Below are 20664 nucleotides of genomic sequence, written 5' to 3' on the forward strand. Positions count from 1 at the left end.
TTCAAAACTAAGGTCTAACAAAAAACAGTGGATTTCAGGTCACCAGAGCTCATTGGCGCGTAAGTTTGGGAATAACAAATTTAATTTATTTTATAACCATATTTTCTAAGATACCACTGTTCTATGGACTGTGCAGTATTGGATATGTTGCTTTTATTTTATCTTGGTTGTCCCTGCCTTCCATCAGAAGCTAATTTTGCTGTATGTCCTCTTGGTACAATATAAAATAGATGAATAAACATTTTTGGTATTTTTTGCATAAATATATATATATATATATTGTAGGTTCTAGTTAGAAGTAAATATATTGGGGTCACATAATTGGGATATCTCAGTGAAATCACATCATGTTCTTTTGCTGAAATGGTAGAAAATTGAGAAGAATTATAGTATTGGGTACAATGCACCAACCTTTCTTCAGTGTGTCCTATTTATATTTTCTGGAGTTTATATGCACATACACTGTGTGTATTGTTAGTGCTGTGGGAAACAATACAGAGGTCTGTATTACTGTGTAAAAATATATTTAAACTTGGGGTTATAAGCAAACCAAAACTGATGGCGGTCGAATGATGGGTATTTTGTGGAATTCATACTGACAATTACAGAATGTATCTTTAATCGGAATTCAGAAACATTTCCCAAATGCCTCAAATCATGCTTGCAGCCCGGTGCAGGCTGGCCCGGGTGGCAGGGGGGGCAAAATGACAAGCCCTTTGTGAACAATTTTGAACCGGCACGGCGAGGCATGAATGCACAACACAAGGTTACATGACATGAATGCATATATAAGTGTGTGTTCACATTATTGTGTTAGCGTTTTGTGTGTGTGTGAGCATTGATGTGTATGTATAACAAAGATGTTATACCAGTGCCTCTAATATATACCAGCCGCACCAATATCTATGTGCTTCCTTAATCACATATAAAGATACAAACATACATGGATGTGTGTTTGTGTGTCAGCATGGATGTGTATGTGTGCTAGCACGGATTTGTATGTGTAAGTGTTTGTGTATTAACATGGAAGCATATGTGTTATGAGAGTGTGTGTTTGCATGAGTGTCTAAGTGTGGGAGCATGAACGTTTATGTGTAAGTGGTGTGAGAGGGAGTGTGTAACTGTGTATTAGTATAAGTGTATGTACATATGTGTGACAGTGTGTATGTTGGGGGGGACAATGGGTTGATGGTACCACTTAGCTTTACTTGACCCCCCAGCCAGAAGGTGCCATCCCTCCTGTGTTTGCAGCATAATCATATGTTTAAACTGTATATTACCAGGCTTTATAGATAATTATGTTGTGGATGCGATACCACTATATGATGTATCAATTAACTGATATATGTATACACATTTATATATGAGATTTGGCACTGTACATTTTATGTTTGTATGCATTTTACTTCCAACATAGACTTTTTGGCATGAATATTGCCATTCCGGAAATTGAGGTCACCATACAGTTTATACATTGTACCAATCTCACTTTTTTTTTACCCAGTTTTTGCATCGGCAGCATCTTTATAAATACCCACAGAATTTAAAGTGGGCCATTTGGTCCATAAATGAATACACATAATTGAACTTTTTAAATTAAGAATTCTAAATGTACAATAAATCAGGAAAATGGTTATTCATGATGTAAGCTTGAGGGAGCTAAGCTGCTAGCGAGTTCATCGTGTAATTGGAGAGAGAGAAAATAGTAATATGAAACACTATATCGGAAATTGCCGAATAAAGCAGACGCGAGCCGAGAGAAGCCTCCGAGCCTGAAAAGGTAAGGGGCGGGCGTGGTTAGCAGAGTGGGCGTGGCTAACAGAGTGGTACTGACGCAGAGTGGAGAGTGCGGAGTAGGTCGTGGGTCAGTGCTCTTAGCTCCCCGCGATGGGTGCCTGTTTGGGGGTGTGCTCTCTTCTCAGTTGCGTGAGTATTACAGTAGCTCTTATTTTTATGCCTTCATTGATTTTCACTAGCTCGGGACCATCGATTACTTTACTACTCTGCTTTATAGCTTTGTCATCGGAGAGGAGATCATATTTCAATATACCGCCAAGTTGCTGTATTTGTGTGCTTAATAATTAACGTCTATTATTTATAAATCTTTATGTGTTTGTACAAAGAATACTGTCAGATCTATGAAAATGTGCTTTTTTTCTTATGTTTTTTACGAGAAAGCAAGTGATCTTTTGTGTATACCGTGTGTGTGCGCGTCTGTGTGCCTGTGCGTTGACAAAGAGAGTGTGATTATAGTTTAGTAAACAAGTGTCTTGAGTTTATTATTGTAAAGGCAACACACATAGTTAATAGTTAATTAAATGATTATTATCCTATATAAGGTGTGTGGGTCTTTTCGTGAAAAACTAAATTGAGTCATTTATAGTTTTATTTTTATTTTCTGTGAGTATAGGAAGTAAAATAATATGTTTAAAATGTGTAACTGGTTTGTTAAAAAAGCAAAATGAATTATAGGGTAATAACAATATAGAAAACAGACTATGTTGTATAAAATAACACTTTTATAGTATAATGTTGTTGTGTGTATGATGAAAACCTTACAGCTAGTGTGCTTAGCTTGAAAGGATGGGTGTAAATTATGTAGTGCTTGTCCACATCCGTTTTGTGATAATTTATATTTTAGTAAAATGTATTAAAGTATTCCTATTATTTAGACATGTTCTTGTCTATAAAATAAGGGAAAAACCAGATGTGATTGTATTAGACCAAGAGAAAATAACATTGATGGTTGAATTTGAAACCTTCAGCGGTACAGCTAAAATGTGTAAACATACATAGGCTTTTGGGATCTCGGAGGTCTCTTATTCCTAAAGCTTGAGTAACTTCACATCTTTTTCTATGTTGGCTCAAAAGTTTTAGCACAGTCATTTTATGTGTAAAAGTTTTAAAACACATGTAACATGGCATTCAGCACTTAATGCACATGATAGCTCAGTGTCACCTTTAAATGAATATATATATATATATATATGTGTGTGTGTGATAAAAGTTACAGTATACACAACATGGCGTTGGATGTTGCTTTTCCTATAATGACCAATATTTTTTCCTACCAAGCAAAACATATTGAATTTATAAAGGATTCACAAAAATGAGAGGATTTTTGATTGGTGTGTATATTACCCAAACTATCCAAAACAGGTTCCAGAAGTGTCATTAGATATTGCTATATAGTAACATAATAACTTAACTTGGAAAGAGTCCAGGTCCATCAAATTCATTCTTCCATTGAAGATTCCATTCCCTGCTATTCAAGAAGAATGCAAAACCCCACGTTGAAGCAATTTCCAATTGTTCCTTCCTGATCCCATTTGTCACTGGATCAACACGCTATGATTAATCATGTCCTTATAAAAATTACGTCCATGAACATTCTTCTTTACAGAAAACAAATCACCCAGCCCGTTTTAAAGGCATCAATTGAATTTGATAGCAAAGTCTCTAGAGGTAGTGAATTCCATATATTCATTTTTCTTATGGTAAAGAATAATTTTTGAAGCTTTAGGTGAAAATTCCTTTTCTCAATTCATACCTGATGACCTCTTTGCTCCATCCTGTTAATTAGCATTATCAAAGAGCAGCTTTTATTGGTCCAGTATGTATTTGTTTAATATTATCATGTCCTGCCGAAGACATCTTTTTCTAGAAAAACTTGAATTTCTAGGGTTGATATATTATGCAGTTATTCTATAAAAAAAATTCTCCTTTTAGGCAGGCTTAGAATTGTATGGCAGGAGACAAGGTACCCTCTTTCAGCAGTTATGTTTGTGAACGTATATATATATATATATGTCAAATATAAGGGACTAAGGTGAAAACAGTCTTGTCTGCTTTATCCATAACACAGAATACAATTGAAATGTGTTTACTGGTCGTCTGTGTTGCCTCCATAATGTTGGCTAGTGCTGTGGGCATTTAATGACTTCTTTCTACTTTTGGAAATATTGAAAACCTAAAGTGCTGATGGGCATTCCCTAGAACCTGGCGATATGTCATTCATATCAATCTAAAAGTAACCTATGTCTTTCTAAAACTAGGGTTTGAGTAATATGTAAGTGACATTAGTGCTCCAGGTTAACAACATTTTAGTTTAAGGCTAGCTGTGTGACTCTTGCGGATTAACATTTCACCTTAATGTTTGATAAGCATGTGGCTTGTTAATCATTGTCGGCATTGTAGGTCCACATCAGCCGGAATACCTACCCGTTGATTTATGTTCAAGATGTCTGTGTATCACATTATGCTGTGTGGCAACATCATGTCCTGAATAAAATAAATGACGAAGGACTGATTACGGTTTGAGTTTTACAGCAAGACTAATGGTAGACTGAAAGGTGGCATGCAACCACAGTATCTGATCTGTGATAGCATCTGGTGGTGCTTTATAACGTAAAATGTAATTATAGCAATATCCTTATCTAGTATAATATAGGAAATCAAAGTACAAGAAGTTTATTGTATTATAAAATCATATTATACAGATATTATTGCCCATGATTCAACGTATTATTGAAAATTGAAATTTTCTGCACCTTTCCCGCTGTAAGACAAAGCTAGTCTACATGAAAAAGTATCTCTGAAATATGTTATTTTATAGACACATTGAAGGTTTTGTTATAATTGTTGGCACAAAATTATGCATATACAGTATTTCCTCAAGTGTATTTTCCCTATTGTTGGTGTCTGCCATTGTTTTACTTTTCCCTGCAGTATGCCTCTGTGGGTTATATGTTTTCATCATACACATATATGTGTGTGCAGTGTTAACTGGTGTTTTATTTCACATCCTTTCCTGGCAGAAAAGTCCATGCATCTGTTTTAAATCACCGTATGGCCAACATCCTGCCCATAATTACCCAACCTGTGGAAAATAATACTTAAATCCTGTAGTATAATTTCTATATGGCCATCATGTGCTTCCTTCTTGAGGTTGATTAGATTTTGATACAAAACAGTTGGAAAATGTGATTGGATTTATGATGTAAACTGTGACATACCTTTTTATGAGCTTTTGCAAACATTAGGGCTCACGGACTGCCTAAGGAGATCCTCTGATCTCCCCAGTCTGGCCAGAGGGTTGTGGAATTTCGGCTGCCTTTTGACTCATTAAAGCTGACCGCTATGAGGTGTTCGGGACAGGTAAACAGTAGGTTCCTGTGGTCCCTGCCCTGGCCATGTCTCCAGAGCCGGCCTTAAGTGTTCTGGCGCCCTGTGCGAACTACTCCTCTGGCGCCCCCCCATCCCAAAAAAAGAAAGGGAAAAAAAATCTCCCCCCTCTGCCCCTTCTCACTATCTACCACCTCTGCCCCTTATCATTTATCTACCCCCTATCCTTACTTACCTTGTTGCCGGAGTCCTGCCGTGGGAGTGGGAGGCGTCCGTCTTCCCACTCTGCCGCGATGCACTCCTCACAGCTGAGCGCCACGGAGAGTGAGGGGCGCCGAGCGGTTGCTGAAAACATCACGAGCAACCGCAACATGGAGGATGTTAAATAAAGTTACAAAAAAAAAAAAAAAAACAATGTTTTAATTTAAGTCCCGGGCGGCGCCCCTGTTGCTATGGCGCCCTGTGCGGTCGCACACCCCTAAGGCTGGCCCTGCATGTCGCCACCCCCAACAAACGTGTCTTGATGTGAACACTTGAAATGTTGGTGGTACGATGTAATCATGAAGCAGGTACATCATTTGGCAGCCACTGGCCTTAAAGTGCTAGAGCCACTTAGTCAATCCCAATCTAGCCATAAACCCCAGGTTTGTGTCACTATTTTTTTTCTTTCTTAACGGCTCCTTTGAGCTACAGAGTGTTTCTGTATGAATAGATGCACCACATCTTTAGTTTTTATCTATTTGCTGTCAAAGCTAAATGTTTAGATGAACACTTTTCAGGTGTACTTTATATGTAACACCCCCATATACACTTTACTGCCTATTTAAAGGGACACTGCCAGTAAAATAAGGTTTAAATTACACTTAATTTACATTTTATATATATATATATGTGTGTGTGTATATATACACCTGTGTATTTTGCTTTTATATGACGGATGCATTTTAAAGAAAGTTTTTATGTTTAATCCATCTGGCTATGTCATGGGTTATTTTTCATAATGTGATGTTTCACAATCGTAAAAACCGGTCTTATTTTACAGTCTGTTGGTCACTGGGCAAAGTCGAAGTAGTATAATGGCATATTGTTATCTCCTTATTCACTTTTGGAGGTGAGGTTGCTGGTTCTCAAATTCCATCTCTCTAACCTAAGAAATCTCTGGTGTCTTTCGTTCTTTTTGTTTTGTCCCGTCCCTAGCAACGCCCATCACTAGTTACGGTTTCCCCCACACAGTGAGCTCAATATGTCTGATGCTCTTACAATGGCCTATTCAACTAAAATATCTAGTCTTGGCTACCCACAGACACAAATTGTTTTATTCACCAAAGGGGGAGTTTGGAAGAGAGTGTGGTTTCATCTCTTTGACTAACGATTCATTATGAATGATCAACCCCAATGAACATCTGCTGCGGAAAGAGCTTGGCTGGCCCTGTATAATAAGATACAAACCAAGTAGTTTGCGTAAATGGGATAATAAGGGAAAACCCTTAAGGTAGCAGCATATTAGAAGAGATGACCAGAAGGGTAAGGAAATCAGCTGCAATGTACCCCAAAAAACAAGGCGGGATATGTGATAGAAATATCTAAATTTTATTCCGCAGTAACAAAATAATAGAAAAGTGATGCTAGGTATCCAGTCTGCCTAACGCGTTTTGTACCTAACACGGAGGTACTTATTTATAGGCTGGCCTTGTATAATGCATAATTAAATCTACACCCAGCAACTGGCATAACTGCAGCTCCTTCTTCCTGTCTCCTCGTACCGGTTCAAAATAGTTTAGAAAGGGCCCTTCCGACCTGGACCATACTATTCCGGGTCAGAAGGGTCCTTTATAAACTAATTTGAATGGGCACAAGGGGAGACGGGAGGATATCGGCTGCTCGCACACTGTGCTGAGTTAAGGCTGCAGGAGTGGTTAGAGGTAAGCGGGGGCGGGATATATGTTTTATGTATGTGTGTGAGTATGGCTGTGTACGCGTGTGTGAAAGAGCATGGATGTGTACATTTGTGTTAGTGAGTATGAGTAAGTACCGTATTTATCGGCGTATAACACGCACTTTTTTAACTAAAATTTGAAGCTGAAATCCTACCTGCGTGTTATACGCCGATTAAATCCTAGAGCCAGTGGCGGAACTACCGGGGTCGCAACTGCGACCGGGCCCTGGAGTTCTGCCAGTCAGGGGGGGCCCAAGGGGTGCCGAGCGGTTGCTGAAGACGACCGCTCGGCAACTCTCGGTTCCCCCTGACTGACAGAAATCCAGGACTCCTCTGCTGACGGCCGCCGCCGCCTGCCGCCTGCCTCAGCCTCCGCCGCCTGCCGCCGCCGCCTGCCTCAGCGCTTCAACTCTTGTGTTGGAAGCGTGAGGCGTTTGTCTCGGGTGCCGGCGCTCAGCAGTGAAGCGCCGGCACCCGAGACAAACGCCTCACGCTTCCAACACAGGAGTTGAAGGTAAGTGACCGGGATGGGGTTAGGGAGAGAGAGGGGAGATCCTGAGAAGGGGGGTTAGGGGGTGTGTGTCTTACTGTGTGTGTGTCTTACTGTGTGTGTGTGGTTTCCCAGATAGCAGTGATTCTGATGAAGTTTTTTTTGTTCAGTTTTTTTGTTCAAAAATGGGGGTGCGTGTTATACACCAGTGCGTGTTATACGCCGATAAATACGGTATGTAATTTGTGTAAGTGTGTTTACATACGTGTAGAGTGTTTTTTGGCAAGGGGCAAATAATGCACAGACAAATTGTTTAGCAGCAATGATGGCACAGTTATTAAGTTGGGGGAGGCCCGGGCAATTCTTGTACCAGGACCCTGTGGTCTCTAGTTACTCCCCTGCACCCACCTCAGACCTGTAAGCCTGTCAGTGAAGTTAAAATATTGATATATATGAAAAATAGTAGTACACAGTCCTGTACACATAGTATTTTAGTAAACATACCAATAGTTTAAAGAAAAATACTGACTATTTACATACCTTAAGATACAAATGGGGCACACTGTTTGTCTGATCACAGCTGAATCTAGGAGTTAATATTTTGCACATTTTTTTCATAAACCTTCTCCGAATCATCTGACAAAAAGAAAGTAAATATAAAAATAGTAATAATAGTAAAAATATAACAAAAAAGTCAGTGATGTCTTCAAAAGACACAGATCTAAACTGGACTCATTGTTTAGGTACATTACAAAATGTTTTTTTTTTTTTTTTTTTTTACATCCCCTTTACAAATAATTACACCATAAAATTCTGTACTTGGAGGAGTGGTAATCTCTATGTGTTTCCTTAAAGCAGATACAGTATCTGATTTCCTGGCTTATTGGAGATCATATTAATGTTTCTTCTTCAAGTGTGCGGAAATGCACAGCAGGGCTTTTCTACCAAATCTGTCATCAGTCATGTGTTTATAGCATGACACACATCTTCCACACCCAGAAACCACTGTAATTAACATGGAATGATTCTGGCTGATTCATATACGTAAACAGGAGTTGAGATGGCCGAAATATTACCTTTTAGTTCAGACACAAAGTTAGGCAATGGGAAATTCCACCCAAGTAAAATAAAACCTGTGTTGGGGTGAAAATAGCTCTATTTTAGTTAAATAGAAAATTTATGCTATTTAAAAAAAAAAAAAAAAAAAAAGAGCATAATGGTTTTTAATTATTTCGGCTTACTGTGTGCTATCTGACTGATACCAGGAAACACAACAATGATAACTGCTGTGTGGGCTACATGTGCATTGAATTTTGTGACCCCACAGTAGACCCGCCTTCCTGACATTTCAAATGGCCCGAGATTAACATGTTTGTATTTGGCTAGGTGGAGAAGCCTTACTGATACGTGTGCTACTTTGTGACCTATTAAGTAAGGCAATTAGAATAATATGTCTTATTTAAGCAGTTCTAAAGTATACATGTGATTTTCAAAAAAATCACTATTTAAGCGAAATGTTTTCACCTATACATTGTGGTAGCAAATCTAAAAGAAAAAAAGTTACTTAAACATTAAATCACTCCTATTAAAAGGTATAGAGATAAAAACTATAAATGTGGTAGCCAGGTACACTGTATGCGCACGCACAATGCTCTTCACAGAATACATGCAGAACATTGTTTGGTGATAAAACAGAATGCACTCTGGGTAAGTGGATATGCTTGAATAGCACCCAGAATTAGTACCATGTTAGTACACAGAGCAGGTCGCACACACACAAAATTATATATATATATATATATATATATATATATATATATATGATACTGTATATAGCGTCATACTTACCAGCAGTGACATGTTTGTAGATGACAGGTTCACTGCTCTTTGTATGTTAGGTGATCATTATGGCTGTAGAACATTGTTTCATACCCACCAAGGAGGCTCTCAGAGGGATAAAAGAGCAAGAGAGAGATATAGGTGCTAAACAGAGACTTTTTATGGTGACCACATGTACATATTTTTCCAAGACATGTAGTTATTTAACATATTACTGCATACTTAAGTATACATATTTAATCTATACATTGGCTACCAATGGCAGTCATGGTAATGTTCGTTATAATCTCACTTGAAACTATACCCTGTCAATCATGTCATTTTTGAATTACAGGAACAGGTGTCGTTTTTTATTTTTAAAATATCGGTGTCCCGCCATCATCCCTCTTCCCTGTTTTGGCTTTTTTTTTAAAAAAAATTTAAATACCGGTACTCTGATGACCTTTCTACATGTGGCATGCGGACCCTATTCAGATGACACTGCTTGTGGAGGGCATGATCATTCCCTTTAATAACTGCTACTGCCAAGTGTAAAACGGTGTAGTGTGTGTGTGTGTGTGTGTATTATATATAAGTTTTTAGTTTGTCACACACTGAAGTATAAAGAGTTATCCCCTTCGCTCAGGAGTAGACACGGTCACTGTCTATGTATGTACGCAGTGCAAAACATGTGGTGACGGCAGAACAAAGGGAAACAAAGTAATATGCTAGTTCTGCTACTTTTTGTGATAATTTTTCCCTTAGATTAGATTAGCCTTTTATTTACACTTATTGCAGAATAAAAATCCCGAATTATATGAAGCTTTAAGAAATAAAGTTAGCTATGGTAAACATTAAGTTGACTCTTCCTCTTTTTAATATGTCGTTATTGAGTAATCTCACGTTTGGACATCATGAATTAGGTGGGGAAGAGAGGCCCAGTTTTGATTTATAAAAAGCAATGATAAACAATATTGTTGTTGTTTTCATAATATTGCATTTCATGAAGCCACGTAGTGAAACCTCCAAGGCTTGGGCCTTCAGAATTTGGTATTGCGATAATATACACACAAGGGGATTCTCTATAATGCCAACGCTGGGCAGGGTTCCAGATGTCCCTGCAGGTTTCTGGCCCGACACTTTGTGAGGCTTGTTATGGCTTTCTTCCTAACCACTACTACTTTCCACAAAGCCTTGGCATCAAAAAGTTGCCTAGATTCTAATCTGACCTCATCTTAATACATTTCGCTTTTGGGTTTCCAAGGTAACTGATGCCTTTTTTCAACCAAACTTGGGTATTTGTATGCTAATCACCAGCTATAGTAAACTGTATTGTAGATTTAAAGTTGTGTGTAATGTGACCATCGCTGTATTACTGTCAAATATTATTTGTGCCTTGGTACTGTTACTGAAGGTCCAGTATAAAACTGTGTCTTTCTATCATATTTACATGTCTTACATAAATATTAACCACATTTATTTAATTAATAATAACCTGTAGAAAGATCAGCTTCTAGACTCAGTTTGACAACCTTTGTTTATAATACACCTGTGCTGTTATGTTGCTGATCATCAAAAAATAAATATTTAAAATATTAATTTTCCTCCTTGATTTCTGAGTGTGCCAGCAATTTGCTACAAAATGATCTAACTAAAAGGATTAAAAAATAAATTATATATAAAATATTATATGTTTTTGGTTTAGTGAAAAGGGAAGAAGTACTTCTGTAAACGTAAATTTCCTATTTGCTTTTATATGCTTATACTTCTCATATCAGAAAACCAAAGCGGATGGATTTGTATAACAACTTTTTTATTGTTAAAAGCTGCAGAAATGGAGGTTGGTAATGTTAATTTACAGAGGAGGGGCACTTGTATTAAGTTATGTTAATGCTTGCACTCATTAGACGACAATGTGGACAGAATATATATATATATATATATATATATATATTATATATTATTATTTTATACAATTAGGTTTATGAGATGTTAGTTTGGTTAAATAAGTGCTTGTTGCATTTAATAACGCATTATTTAAAATCTGAGAGTAAACAGATCATTTTAAGCAACGTATAATGTGTTTTCCACCATCATGTAACAAAAGTTAAAATATTATGTTAAATAGACCTTAGGTGGCAGTATTTTTCTTTCTTTCTAACTAATACCACTTTAATAGATAATACTAGTCTTTACTGCCCTGTTTGGCTAATGAATAACAATGTGTGAATGGCTTTATTGTTTGACAAGAAAGATAGATGAAGATTGTGTTAACCCTTTTCATAGCTTTAGGTAGGGGTGGCTCTAGGTTTTTAGAGTGGTAAGCAAAATATTTTACAGTAACTCATCTTAAGTATTACTGATAATTATACGTAAACAAAAATACAATACTAGTGATCACAATTTTGCTAATAAACAATTATAGTGATATCGATTGAAGATTGCCTCACCCCTACTACATCCCCCTTAGACCAATGAGGCCACTAAGCAGCTATTTAATCTACTTGTATAGTTGCAACGCACTTAACATAGGCTGAGTAATGCATCAGTCAACTCTGCGACATTCACAATTATGTCTGAGCCTTTCTGAGAATTGTAACTTGGTGTTGGTCTATTGCCAGCCTTATCATGATTTTAGTGCATTGTGTATTAAATGAAGTAGCATGAGTCACATTTCTATATAAAAAGCTAGATTGGATTTGGATAAAGTGTTACATTTGGAACAATCAGCAAAAATTAATTCACTGGTAACTATAAAGATTGCGCCAAAGTTAGAAATTTACCAAAGAGCAGTTTCAGTTTGTAAGCCTGTGCAATCCATTGGTTGTATGTTGTGTTAGAATTTCACCTAGTTTGATTTGCAAATCATTTTTCACTGCAGCATTAAGGGTGATCTTAAAAGAGCTGGAAATTGATGCCGTATTTTGACTGGTTCCTTTAGTGTGATGTTATCTTAGCTCGTATGTGATAAACATAAAGGGTGGAAAAGAACAAACCCATTCTAAACTATTACTAAGTACAAATTTAAATATATCTTGGTGTAAAAGATACTGTTACACAGAATTTTACACATTTGGTTGTTAATGAAGGTATATGTATAAGATGATTATATGTGGATGATGGGTTTATTGTATCCTGGATCATGTTGAAAAGGATGGTAGTGGTCTCCCTCTTCTTTACTTTTCCTATGTTTTCTTTCTTTCATTCTTTCTTCCTCTCTCTCCCCTTCCTCTCTCCTCCCTGATTGGCTCAAAGGACAAAATACCTGATCAGTGAGACCTTTAGTTATTTCCATATTTTGACAAGACTCAAAAGGTTAATTGTATCTGAATGTGTCACCCTTTGGAAAATGACACATAAAGTGACACAGGGAGTGCCTGTATGACACAGTCAGTTCCCTGAAACATAAAAGTAATGCACAACTAGCCTTTTCCAAACATACACAACCGTTTTATGTAGCCTAGTTTCCCATAGGGGATTTTTTTTTAAAGTGTGACATCTGTCCTGTAGAGTACAGTACCGTTCAAAAGAAACACATTTGATATCAGAAACATACAAGCTGGGCAAAAAAGTTTCCCATGCTGCAAAAATCCCCCCCATGCAAATGGAACACCATGAAAACTTAAGAGGCCACACAGCTGTCATACAGTGTATATGATGGCTACTATGTCCCTTTAGTGTTATTATAGCAAGTTGTGCAATGAAACACTTTTCATGTGGTTTGTTAGATACTTTTGTTGCAAGTTGCTGGTGTAGAGAAAGGGATTTAAAAATAACTCTTTGCAATGATGTGACAGTAGAAACATTTAAAAAAAATGACCCATGCACCTTTTCCATGTTTAAAGAGATTTTGCTCCTTTACCATGAGATTAGAGCAAAGACCCAGAGAGTTCCCAGGACTAGTCATAGCTTTATTACCCACCCTTTGGCCTCCAGTCTTTCATAAATGGAGCCAATTCACACCGCTTACTAGCTTTTCTGCAATTCAGGCCATTTTCCGCAGGCATTGTTTTATTTATCCATTGATAATGACTTGGCATCCAGTAGGTATGCCAGTCATGCCCCACGTTCCTCAATTCCACTCACGATCATCATCCTTTGGAAGTGGCAGCTGTAGAAAGGCACACTGTCTGTGCAGATGGTTTGCCCTCATATGGTTCAATAAAAAAGGTTTTTCTAAAGGAATGAATTCGGCTTTTTGTTTTTAAACAATGCAAGAGCATGTACTATTTAATGCCAGTGAACTGCTGCTCATGATATTTACGGTAGTGATTTTGTCTGAATGACCTCGCAGGTGAATAGTATAAGCATTAAGTAGAGTGAACAGCGGCCTTAAAATAACAGACGCTGAATGCTTCAGCTCCCATACATTTTATTCTCCTCTCTCTTTAACAGGCTTCATGTCTCTGTGGTACAGCACCATGCCTCCTCTGTGGTTGCTGCCCATCTACAAAGAACTCCACTATAACCCGACTGGCATTCTCCATCTTCCTCCTCCTCGGGACCCTAGTGGCCTGCATAATGATCATCCCAGGTGTGGAAGCCGGTCTTCAAAAGGTAATACACCCAGGCTGATTAAAAATGTGGATTTTAATACAACGGCAAATAAGAATCTACAATTTGTGCACACGCTACTAAAATAGCAGTGTCAGAGGTGAAAAACCCATGTCGTAAAGTGCACACTTTATGGCCAGTGGCCGCTTGATGTTGGCCAGCAGCACAGCATGTATTTGCCCAGTGTGCCAGATGGCAAATCCAGGCCTGATAAAGTATGTCTCAAAATGTCCAAATAATTTACTCTCTTTCTTTCAGCTCCCGTGGGTCTGTTCCTCATCCACAACAATTGCTGGCTCTGTGAACTGTGATGTAATTGTGGGTCATCATGCTGTGTACCGCATGTGCTTTGCTCTGGCTGCATTTTTCTTCCTTTTTGTCATATTAATGATCTGTGTGCGCAGCAGCAGTGACCCACGAGCAGCAGTGCAGAATGGGTGAGTGTGTTAAGAGTAACCACGACAATAACAGTGAGACACATTAAGATATACTGACACAGAAGTAAAAGATGATCCTCTCCTTGCAAGCTTACAATCTGATTATTGGTTTGTCTTAGTATGTCAATTCTAGTTTCATCATAACCTTTGAATGTACATACTGTAAGAAGCGCTGATTGTACAATATATATACTGATAATAAACAGAAAAACCATAGAATTTGAGGGCAGATGAGAGCCATGCAAAAGAGTTGGGGTTTTAACTCTATCACTTCTCTATTCAGAATGAAGGATCAGCTTAACAAGCCAGCAAAACTCATTGAATTGTGCATTATATAGTCCCAGCTTGAGACAATGAATGTTGCATTATACAGGGCCAGCCAAGCCTTTAATCCAGCAGAAGCTCACTATGGTTGGCTCTTCATAATGTACAGAAAAGTCATGAATCTGAAACAACTCCTACTCAAACTCACATGGCAATCCTCCATTTAGTAAATAAACCCCTCTGTATTTATTTGAGTTCAGAAGTGTTCAGTCTCACCTTCACTTGCTGAACAGAACACATTCAAATTATAATGCTTTATGGAACATATATTTATGTTAATCTATTTAAACCCTTGCTGACTGCATTTCTTGTTATAAGATTTAGTAATACATAATGCCCAATACATGTTTATAGAATATTTATTTTTGTTTATGTCAACTTTAGGTTTTGGTTTTTTAAGTTCCTGATATTGGTTGGAATCACAGTTGGAGCATTTTTTATTCCAAATGGGGCGTTCGCACAAGGTAATATAGCAGAATTAGTTTCCCTTTTATTTTAAATACTACCAATAACAATTCTGTTCTCTGGTGCTTTTTTGTTAACATAACATCAACATAAAACTGGCATTGATGTCCCCCCAGCAAACATAGATGTACGAAAGGCTGTATTGGTTTTTTTCCCATGACCGTTCTTCACTTTTTCTACATCTAACTCCCTATCCAATATTTAATATTCCTTCCTTCCTGGCAGTTTTCCACTTTTACATCTGATGTATACTTTGGTGTATAATGGACCTTTAGTTTCATTACTTTGTTTGTCTCCTGTCTGCTATTTGTTTCTGTTTTGACTCCTTCGTTGTACTCTGACTTTGACTTGTTGAATCACTTTTTTTTTTTTTTTTTTTTTAACAGTGTGGTATTATTTTGGCATGGTTGGTGCTTTTCTATTTATTCTGGTCCAGCTTATTCTCATCATTGACCTTGCCCACTCATGGAGCCAGTCGTGGCTTCAGCTGGCAGAAGATGGGAACACCAAATGCTGGTATGCAGGTATGGCTGGAAAACTGTATTAAGCGCAACATTAGCATGTCTGGTTAATTTGGAGAAACTAGAGAAACTATTTCTGTTTTCTTTAAATCTGCAAATTTGCAAAGTAGTGACTGACTCTCATATTATTCCAGCTCTTCTGATCTGCACAGCTTTGCTATATGCTGCCTCTATTACTGCCATAGTGTTCCTGTATATATATTATACCAAGCCGGATGCCTGTACTCTCAACAAGGTCTTCATCAGCCTCAATCTCATCTTTTGTGTCATAATTTCCATAGTGTCAATTCTACCCAAGGTTCAGGTAAGGAGAACACATGTATGATAGAAATATGAACCCATACCATTTACAATATAAATTCAATGCACATTATATATAGTACAATAATTAAAAAAAACTGTGAAATAAAATACAATTTACAAAACAGCTTGCCCCTTTTTCCCCAGGATGCCCAGCCACACTCAGGATTGTTGCAGGCTTCTGTTATTACCTTGTACACAATGTTTGTCACTTGGTCTGCAATGGCAAATGTCCCAGGTGAGTACTTACAAGGAAGCCAAATAATATTTAGAAATATGGAGATGACATAATAATTTCCATGCTATCTGAATAATATTAAGGAATGGATGATGCAAAATGGTGGTAACACAGAAGCATATTAAGTGATCCATTATAATATTTAGGTTATAGCCTATACCTGCTACTGCTTTCATTAGTCATCTAACATATCTGGCAAGTTCATCAGAACAGTGCATTTTTGTGTGTGTGGAACTGTAATTTTAATAAGAATTCTTCTGCTTTCAGGACATAATGTTTTCTTTTTTGCTGTTGCAGACAAGAATTGTAATCCTACCTTGTTGGCTATTATCACCAATGCTAACACCACAGCCTCCATCTCATCAACCTCTACTCCGGTTCAATGGTGGGATGCTCCCAGTATTGTGGGCCTGGGTATCTTTATCCTATGCACCCTGTTCATTAGGTAAGCTGATGGAGTTGATTCATTGCCTTTTAGTTTCAATCATCATGGCAGGGTGGCACAAAGGTTTGCCTTATTAAATTATCTTTCAGATAAACAGATACATAAAGGGATTTAACAAATACACTTGTGCATTCAGATTCATTTGAATTGCAAATTGAACAAAATTTGCATATTTCTTATCTCTGAAAATGAAACGGCCCAGAATTTTTGTTTGAAGTTTGTGGGCTCATTCACTCTCACTCTCTCACATTCTCTTGGCACTCTCTGTCTCATTCACTCTCTCTCACACTCTATGCTTCTGTGTTTAGCAGCTCGGCTTCTTCTCTAGCATCTCCTTGATCTTTTTGTTCTTCTCTCTTCTATCTTCTATCTTTCGTCCTTCTTTGTCTCCATGACCTACTGGTGAACTTTCGCAAATTTAGCGGAGCTTCCAGTGACATCCACGATTCAATTTTTTTAAATTGTTTTAGAGCATAGCTTGATGTTGATGAGTAGCGCTCTCTCTATGTCCTGCAGAGGGAGGTATCTAGAACGACCCCCAGGAAGGAATACAATTTAAACAAACACATTAACACATTTGAATAATAAACTAATACAGGTTGTTAGGGAGCCTTAATCTCCAAAAATACACTTTTTTTCATTTTAGCAACACTCTAGCAACAGCAAACAATTTGCACCATCATTTGGGGCCAATCTTCCCAGAGGAGCAGACATTCGGAATAAAGCATGCCTTACAAACCACAGAAAAGAGACAAAAGGGTCTACCAAGTAAATGACATCAGGAGAGGGCAGATACTTGCCATTTATCCTAATCCCTTTTAGCTGGGTGAAACTTCTAACTTGTAAAGGCTGGAAAAACTGCCTAAGGTCAAAAAAAGCAATTTCCACAGAAAGGCTAAAACGCCAGAAAAAACTGCAGAAAAAACGCCAAAACGCAGGTAAATGCAGCGGCAGTTTTCTTGGCAGTTTTCCTGGCGTTTTTCATCAAGAAAAAAACGCCGGACAAAAACCCAAGTGGAAACCTAGCCTTAGGGGAAAAACTCCGGCCAGACTTCTGGCACTTATGATGGCTAGCTGTCTGGGCTCCAATCAAGACTCTCACTCCCACAAAAGCTTATGATTAAGCACCTAGTCCGGACAGCTTTAAGCCTCTTTGGCTCATCTCTTAAAATTTGACATGGAATAAAAAAGATTTATGTTACTTCAATTAAGTTCAAATAATACTTTCTATATCTGAGGTCCTGCCTTACCTTTGTGGATTGTATAAACAGACTTTTGGCACTCAAAGTGTTAAACACTGAGTAAAAATTCAGAGAAGCACACCCTTCCAAAAACCATTAACCTTTATCCTAAATAAAACCATACATCTTCTCCACCTTTGACATTTCCACATCACTGACCGGTCCACATCACCCTTGTTAAAATCATATCATGATCTCCTTCTGTACCAGTATGACTTCAAGTGTGTGTACAAATGTGATGAAGGTTCTTGAGGCTAGTTTAATAGTTATCTCTCACAAAACCAGCCAATTTCCAACCTACGGAATAACGGATGTCTGTGTTGCTATACAATGGCCAGGATGTGTTTCCTTCAGGTTACAAGGCCATTCTTTATATTTCTGTAAGTACACAATATAGTCGCAGTACATCTGGCTCATATGAATATAACTGTGTGTTACATCCACAGCCTTCGCTCCTCCAACAACACCCAAGTGAACAAGCTAATGCAGACGGAAGAAAGCTCTGGAGAAGCTGGGATCCCAATGAGTGATGATGGAGAGCACAGAGCATATGATAATGAGGAAGATTCAGTGGCCTACAATTACAGTTTCTTTCACTTTTGCCTGTTTCTTGCCTCTCTGTACATAATGATGACTCTCACCAACTGGTATCTGTGAGTATAGCCAGTGTAACTGCTTTTATACTATTTATGTCTCTCCAAGGCTAAGAGGACACTTACAGCAAACCACTAGTTTATTAGTCTATTATTGTGATTGTCATTGCATTAACTGGCTCTACAATCCTCAACAACCTTTGTTAATAAACTAGCCAAGTCCAACATCTGAGATCTATATGCTGTGGGTTTAAAAAGTACTTATTAGGAAGGTATAGTGTGAATTATCCAAGTATTAGTTAAAGCAAATAAGTTGTTTACAGCTTAATTCCATATGAATTCTATCTATAATAAAATATACCCCAACCAGGTTCTTCCTTAGGTCTACCCCTCACACACCCAGTTCTCATTGAGTGGAAGTGTTTCACTACTACATTGTCCACTTTGGAATAGGAATGCATTTCACTTACGAGGACCACGTCAGCCATGTTTTCCAGTCCAGATAAAATGCTGCCCTGCAGTATGGGGGATGTATAACTGACTAATTGGTTCTCTGCCATGAGTCTATACATCCCCTATACTGCAGGGCAGCGTTTTATCTGGGCTGGTCAGCAATACATACAAATTATAGTTGTCCTCGAAAACATGACCGATGTGGTCACTCTAATTTCACTGCAGACTTTACAGTCACAGAGAACTGAACCATATCGTACAATTATGTGAATGGCAGATGCTTTTTTTTGCCATAGCCTTCTGCAAAAAAGCAAAATAGCTGAACACTGGCTGCCTTGAATGCTTCGTGTTTAGATCACTTTGAGTCTAATGAACACAACATGTCATTAACTTGCAACTCAAAGTGAGTAAAGTTGACCTATGAGTCGAATATAAAGGATTAAGCTGTTGCACTTTCATTAATTTGTGCTTTTATTTCCAGACCTGGCTCTACTAATCAGACCTTATCAAGCCCTTGGTCAGCCGTTTGGGTGAAAATTGCTTCCAGCTGGGTGGGACTTCTCCTTTACCTCTGGACTCTGATAGCTCCTGTAATACTCTCTGACCGGGACTTTCAGTGAACTTCATTTCTGTCTATGTAAAAATATAAGCTTCTATTATAAAAAGGTAGCTGTTCTGAATGAAAATGGTCTTATGTTAAAAGGCCATGCCATACCAATGCCAATTAATTGTTCATTCATCCTTCATGATTAAATATTAGTGTATCATCTAAGAAAGAGTTTGTTCTTTGTTCTTTGAACCTCTTCCTCCACCACTACCCTTACTTTTTTGTGAGGTCCTATCCATGGCAAAATCAGACTTGGATCTTATTATAACTGGCATTCAAATATCTTCGTAGCTCTCATCAAAAGCATCCTTTCATACAGAAGTTAATAAAATGGTCATTTTGACTTGCTGGAAAGGAGTATAATATGTTTTCCCCCTAAATACAGGGTTATTGTATTTACAATAAATGTATACAATGACATTGCGGTACGATACAGTGAAAATACACTTTCAATATTGCCTTACATTGTTGGCTCATCATTCCTATTGTTGCCTTAGTTTATAACTATATCTGTGCCTTAATTAATTTGAGATGATTTAGATATTTTGTAAAATATTTTTATATTGCTGTGTTACATATTGGTAATGCCTGTTACATAATAAATAAAGTATTTGTTTAACCCTTGTCGCACTCATTTGCTATATGTCCACATACTCTTTGAGATTGGAGTTATTTTCACCTGCTAATAACACAGCGGGGCGCTGCACCCCAACTCAAACCTCTTAGTATACAGCCATGCTGTGAAATACAGAGGTGCTGCATGATGTATGACCAGCAGGCGGCAGCACCAACGCTGCGTACATAGTAATAATTGATAAACCCGGTGAGAACGGTCATTCCAGGTCACATCAGCGGAGGGACAGAAGGCATACACGTTGGGGTGATCTGTGACCCTCGCCCTAAATCCCAGTGGGACATTTTTACACGCTGACTGTTTCTTTAGTCCAAATAGGCACCCTGATTTCATATGAGGTAAATGGTGCTCGTTATCGGTAGTATACCACAGATTTACGCCAATAATTAAACACGTGACCCTGAATCAACTCATTAGGAAGACCGACCTGTCCGTAACGCTTTGGATCGCTACATCTCATGAAGCACTTGGATTTGACCCGTTT

At 38.0% G+C, this 20664-nt stretch overlaps 1 protein-coding gene across 1 annotated transcript; it reads left to right on the top strand.

Moving 5' to 3' along the window:
* The first annotated feature begins 1809 nt into the window (after positions 1-1809).
* On the top strand, positions 1810-20162 carry SERINC2 (serine incorporator 2). The gene is made up of 10 exons (XM_053454439.1): positions 1810-1926; positions 13764-13925; positions 14181-14359; positions 15068-15147; positions 15535-15672; positions 15804-15973; positions 16117-16207; positions 16505-16652; positions 18340-18546; positions 19421-20162. Exons 1-10 carry the CDS (start codon positions 1888-1890, stop codon positions 19557-19559), a joined length of 1353 nt encoding a protein of 450 aa, XP_053310414.1. The 5' UTR covers positions 1810-1887; the 3' UTR covers positions 19560-20162.
* Positions 20163-20664: the final 502 nt, after the last annotated feature.

The sequence above is a fragment of the Spea bombifrons genome, chromosome 2 (assembly GCF_027358695.1).
Source record: "Spea bombifrons isolate aSpeBom1 chromosome 2, aSpeBom1.2.pri, whole genome shotgun sequence".
Lineage (NCBI taxonomy): Eukaryota > Metazoa > Chordata > Amphibia > Anura > Pelobatidae > Spea > Spea bombifrons.

What these genes read in the sequence shown, in the direction of transcription:
- SERINC2 (XM_053454439.1), top strand. Translation starts at nt 1,888, where the DNA reads ATGGGTGCCTGTTTGGGGGTGTGCTCTCTTCTCAGTTGC. An exon ending in CAATTCTACCCAAGGTTCAG is followed by an intron (nt 15,974 to 16,116) that starts GTAAGGAGAACA and finishes CTTTTTCCCCAG; the next exon opens with GATGCCCAGCCACACTCAGG. An exon ending in TGCAATGGCAAATGTCCCAG is followed by an intron (nt 16,208 to 16,504) that starts GTGAGTACTTAC and finishes TTGCTGTTGCAG; the next exon opens with ACAAGAATTGTAATCCTACC.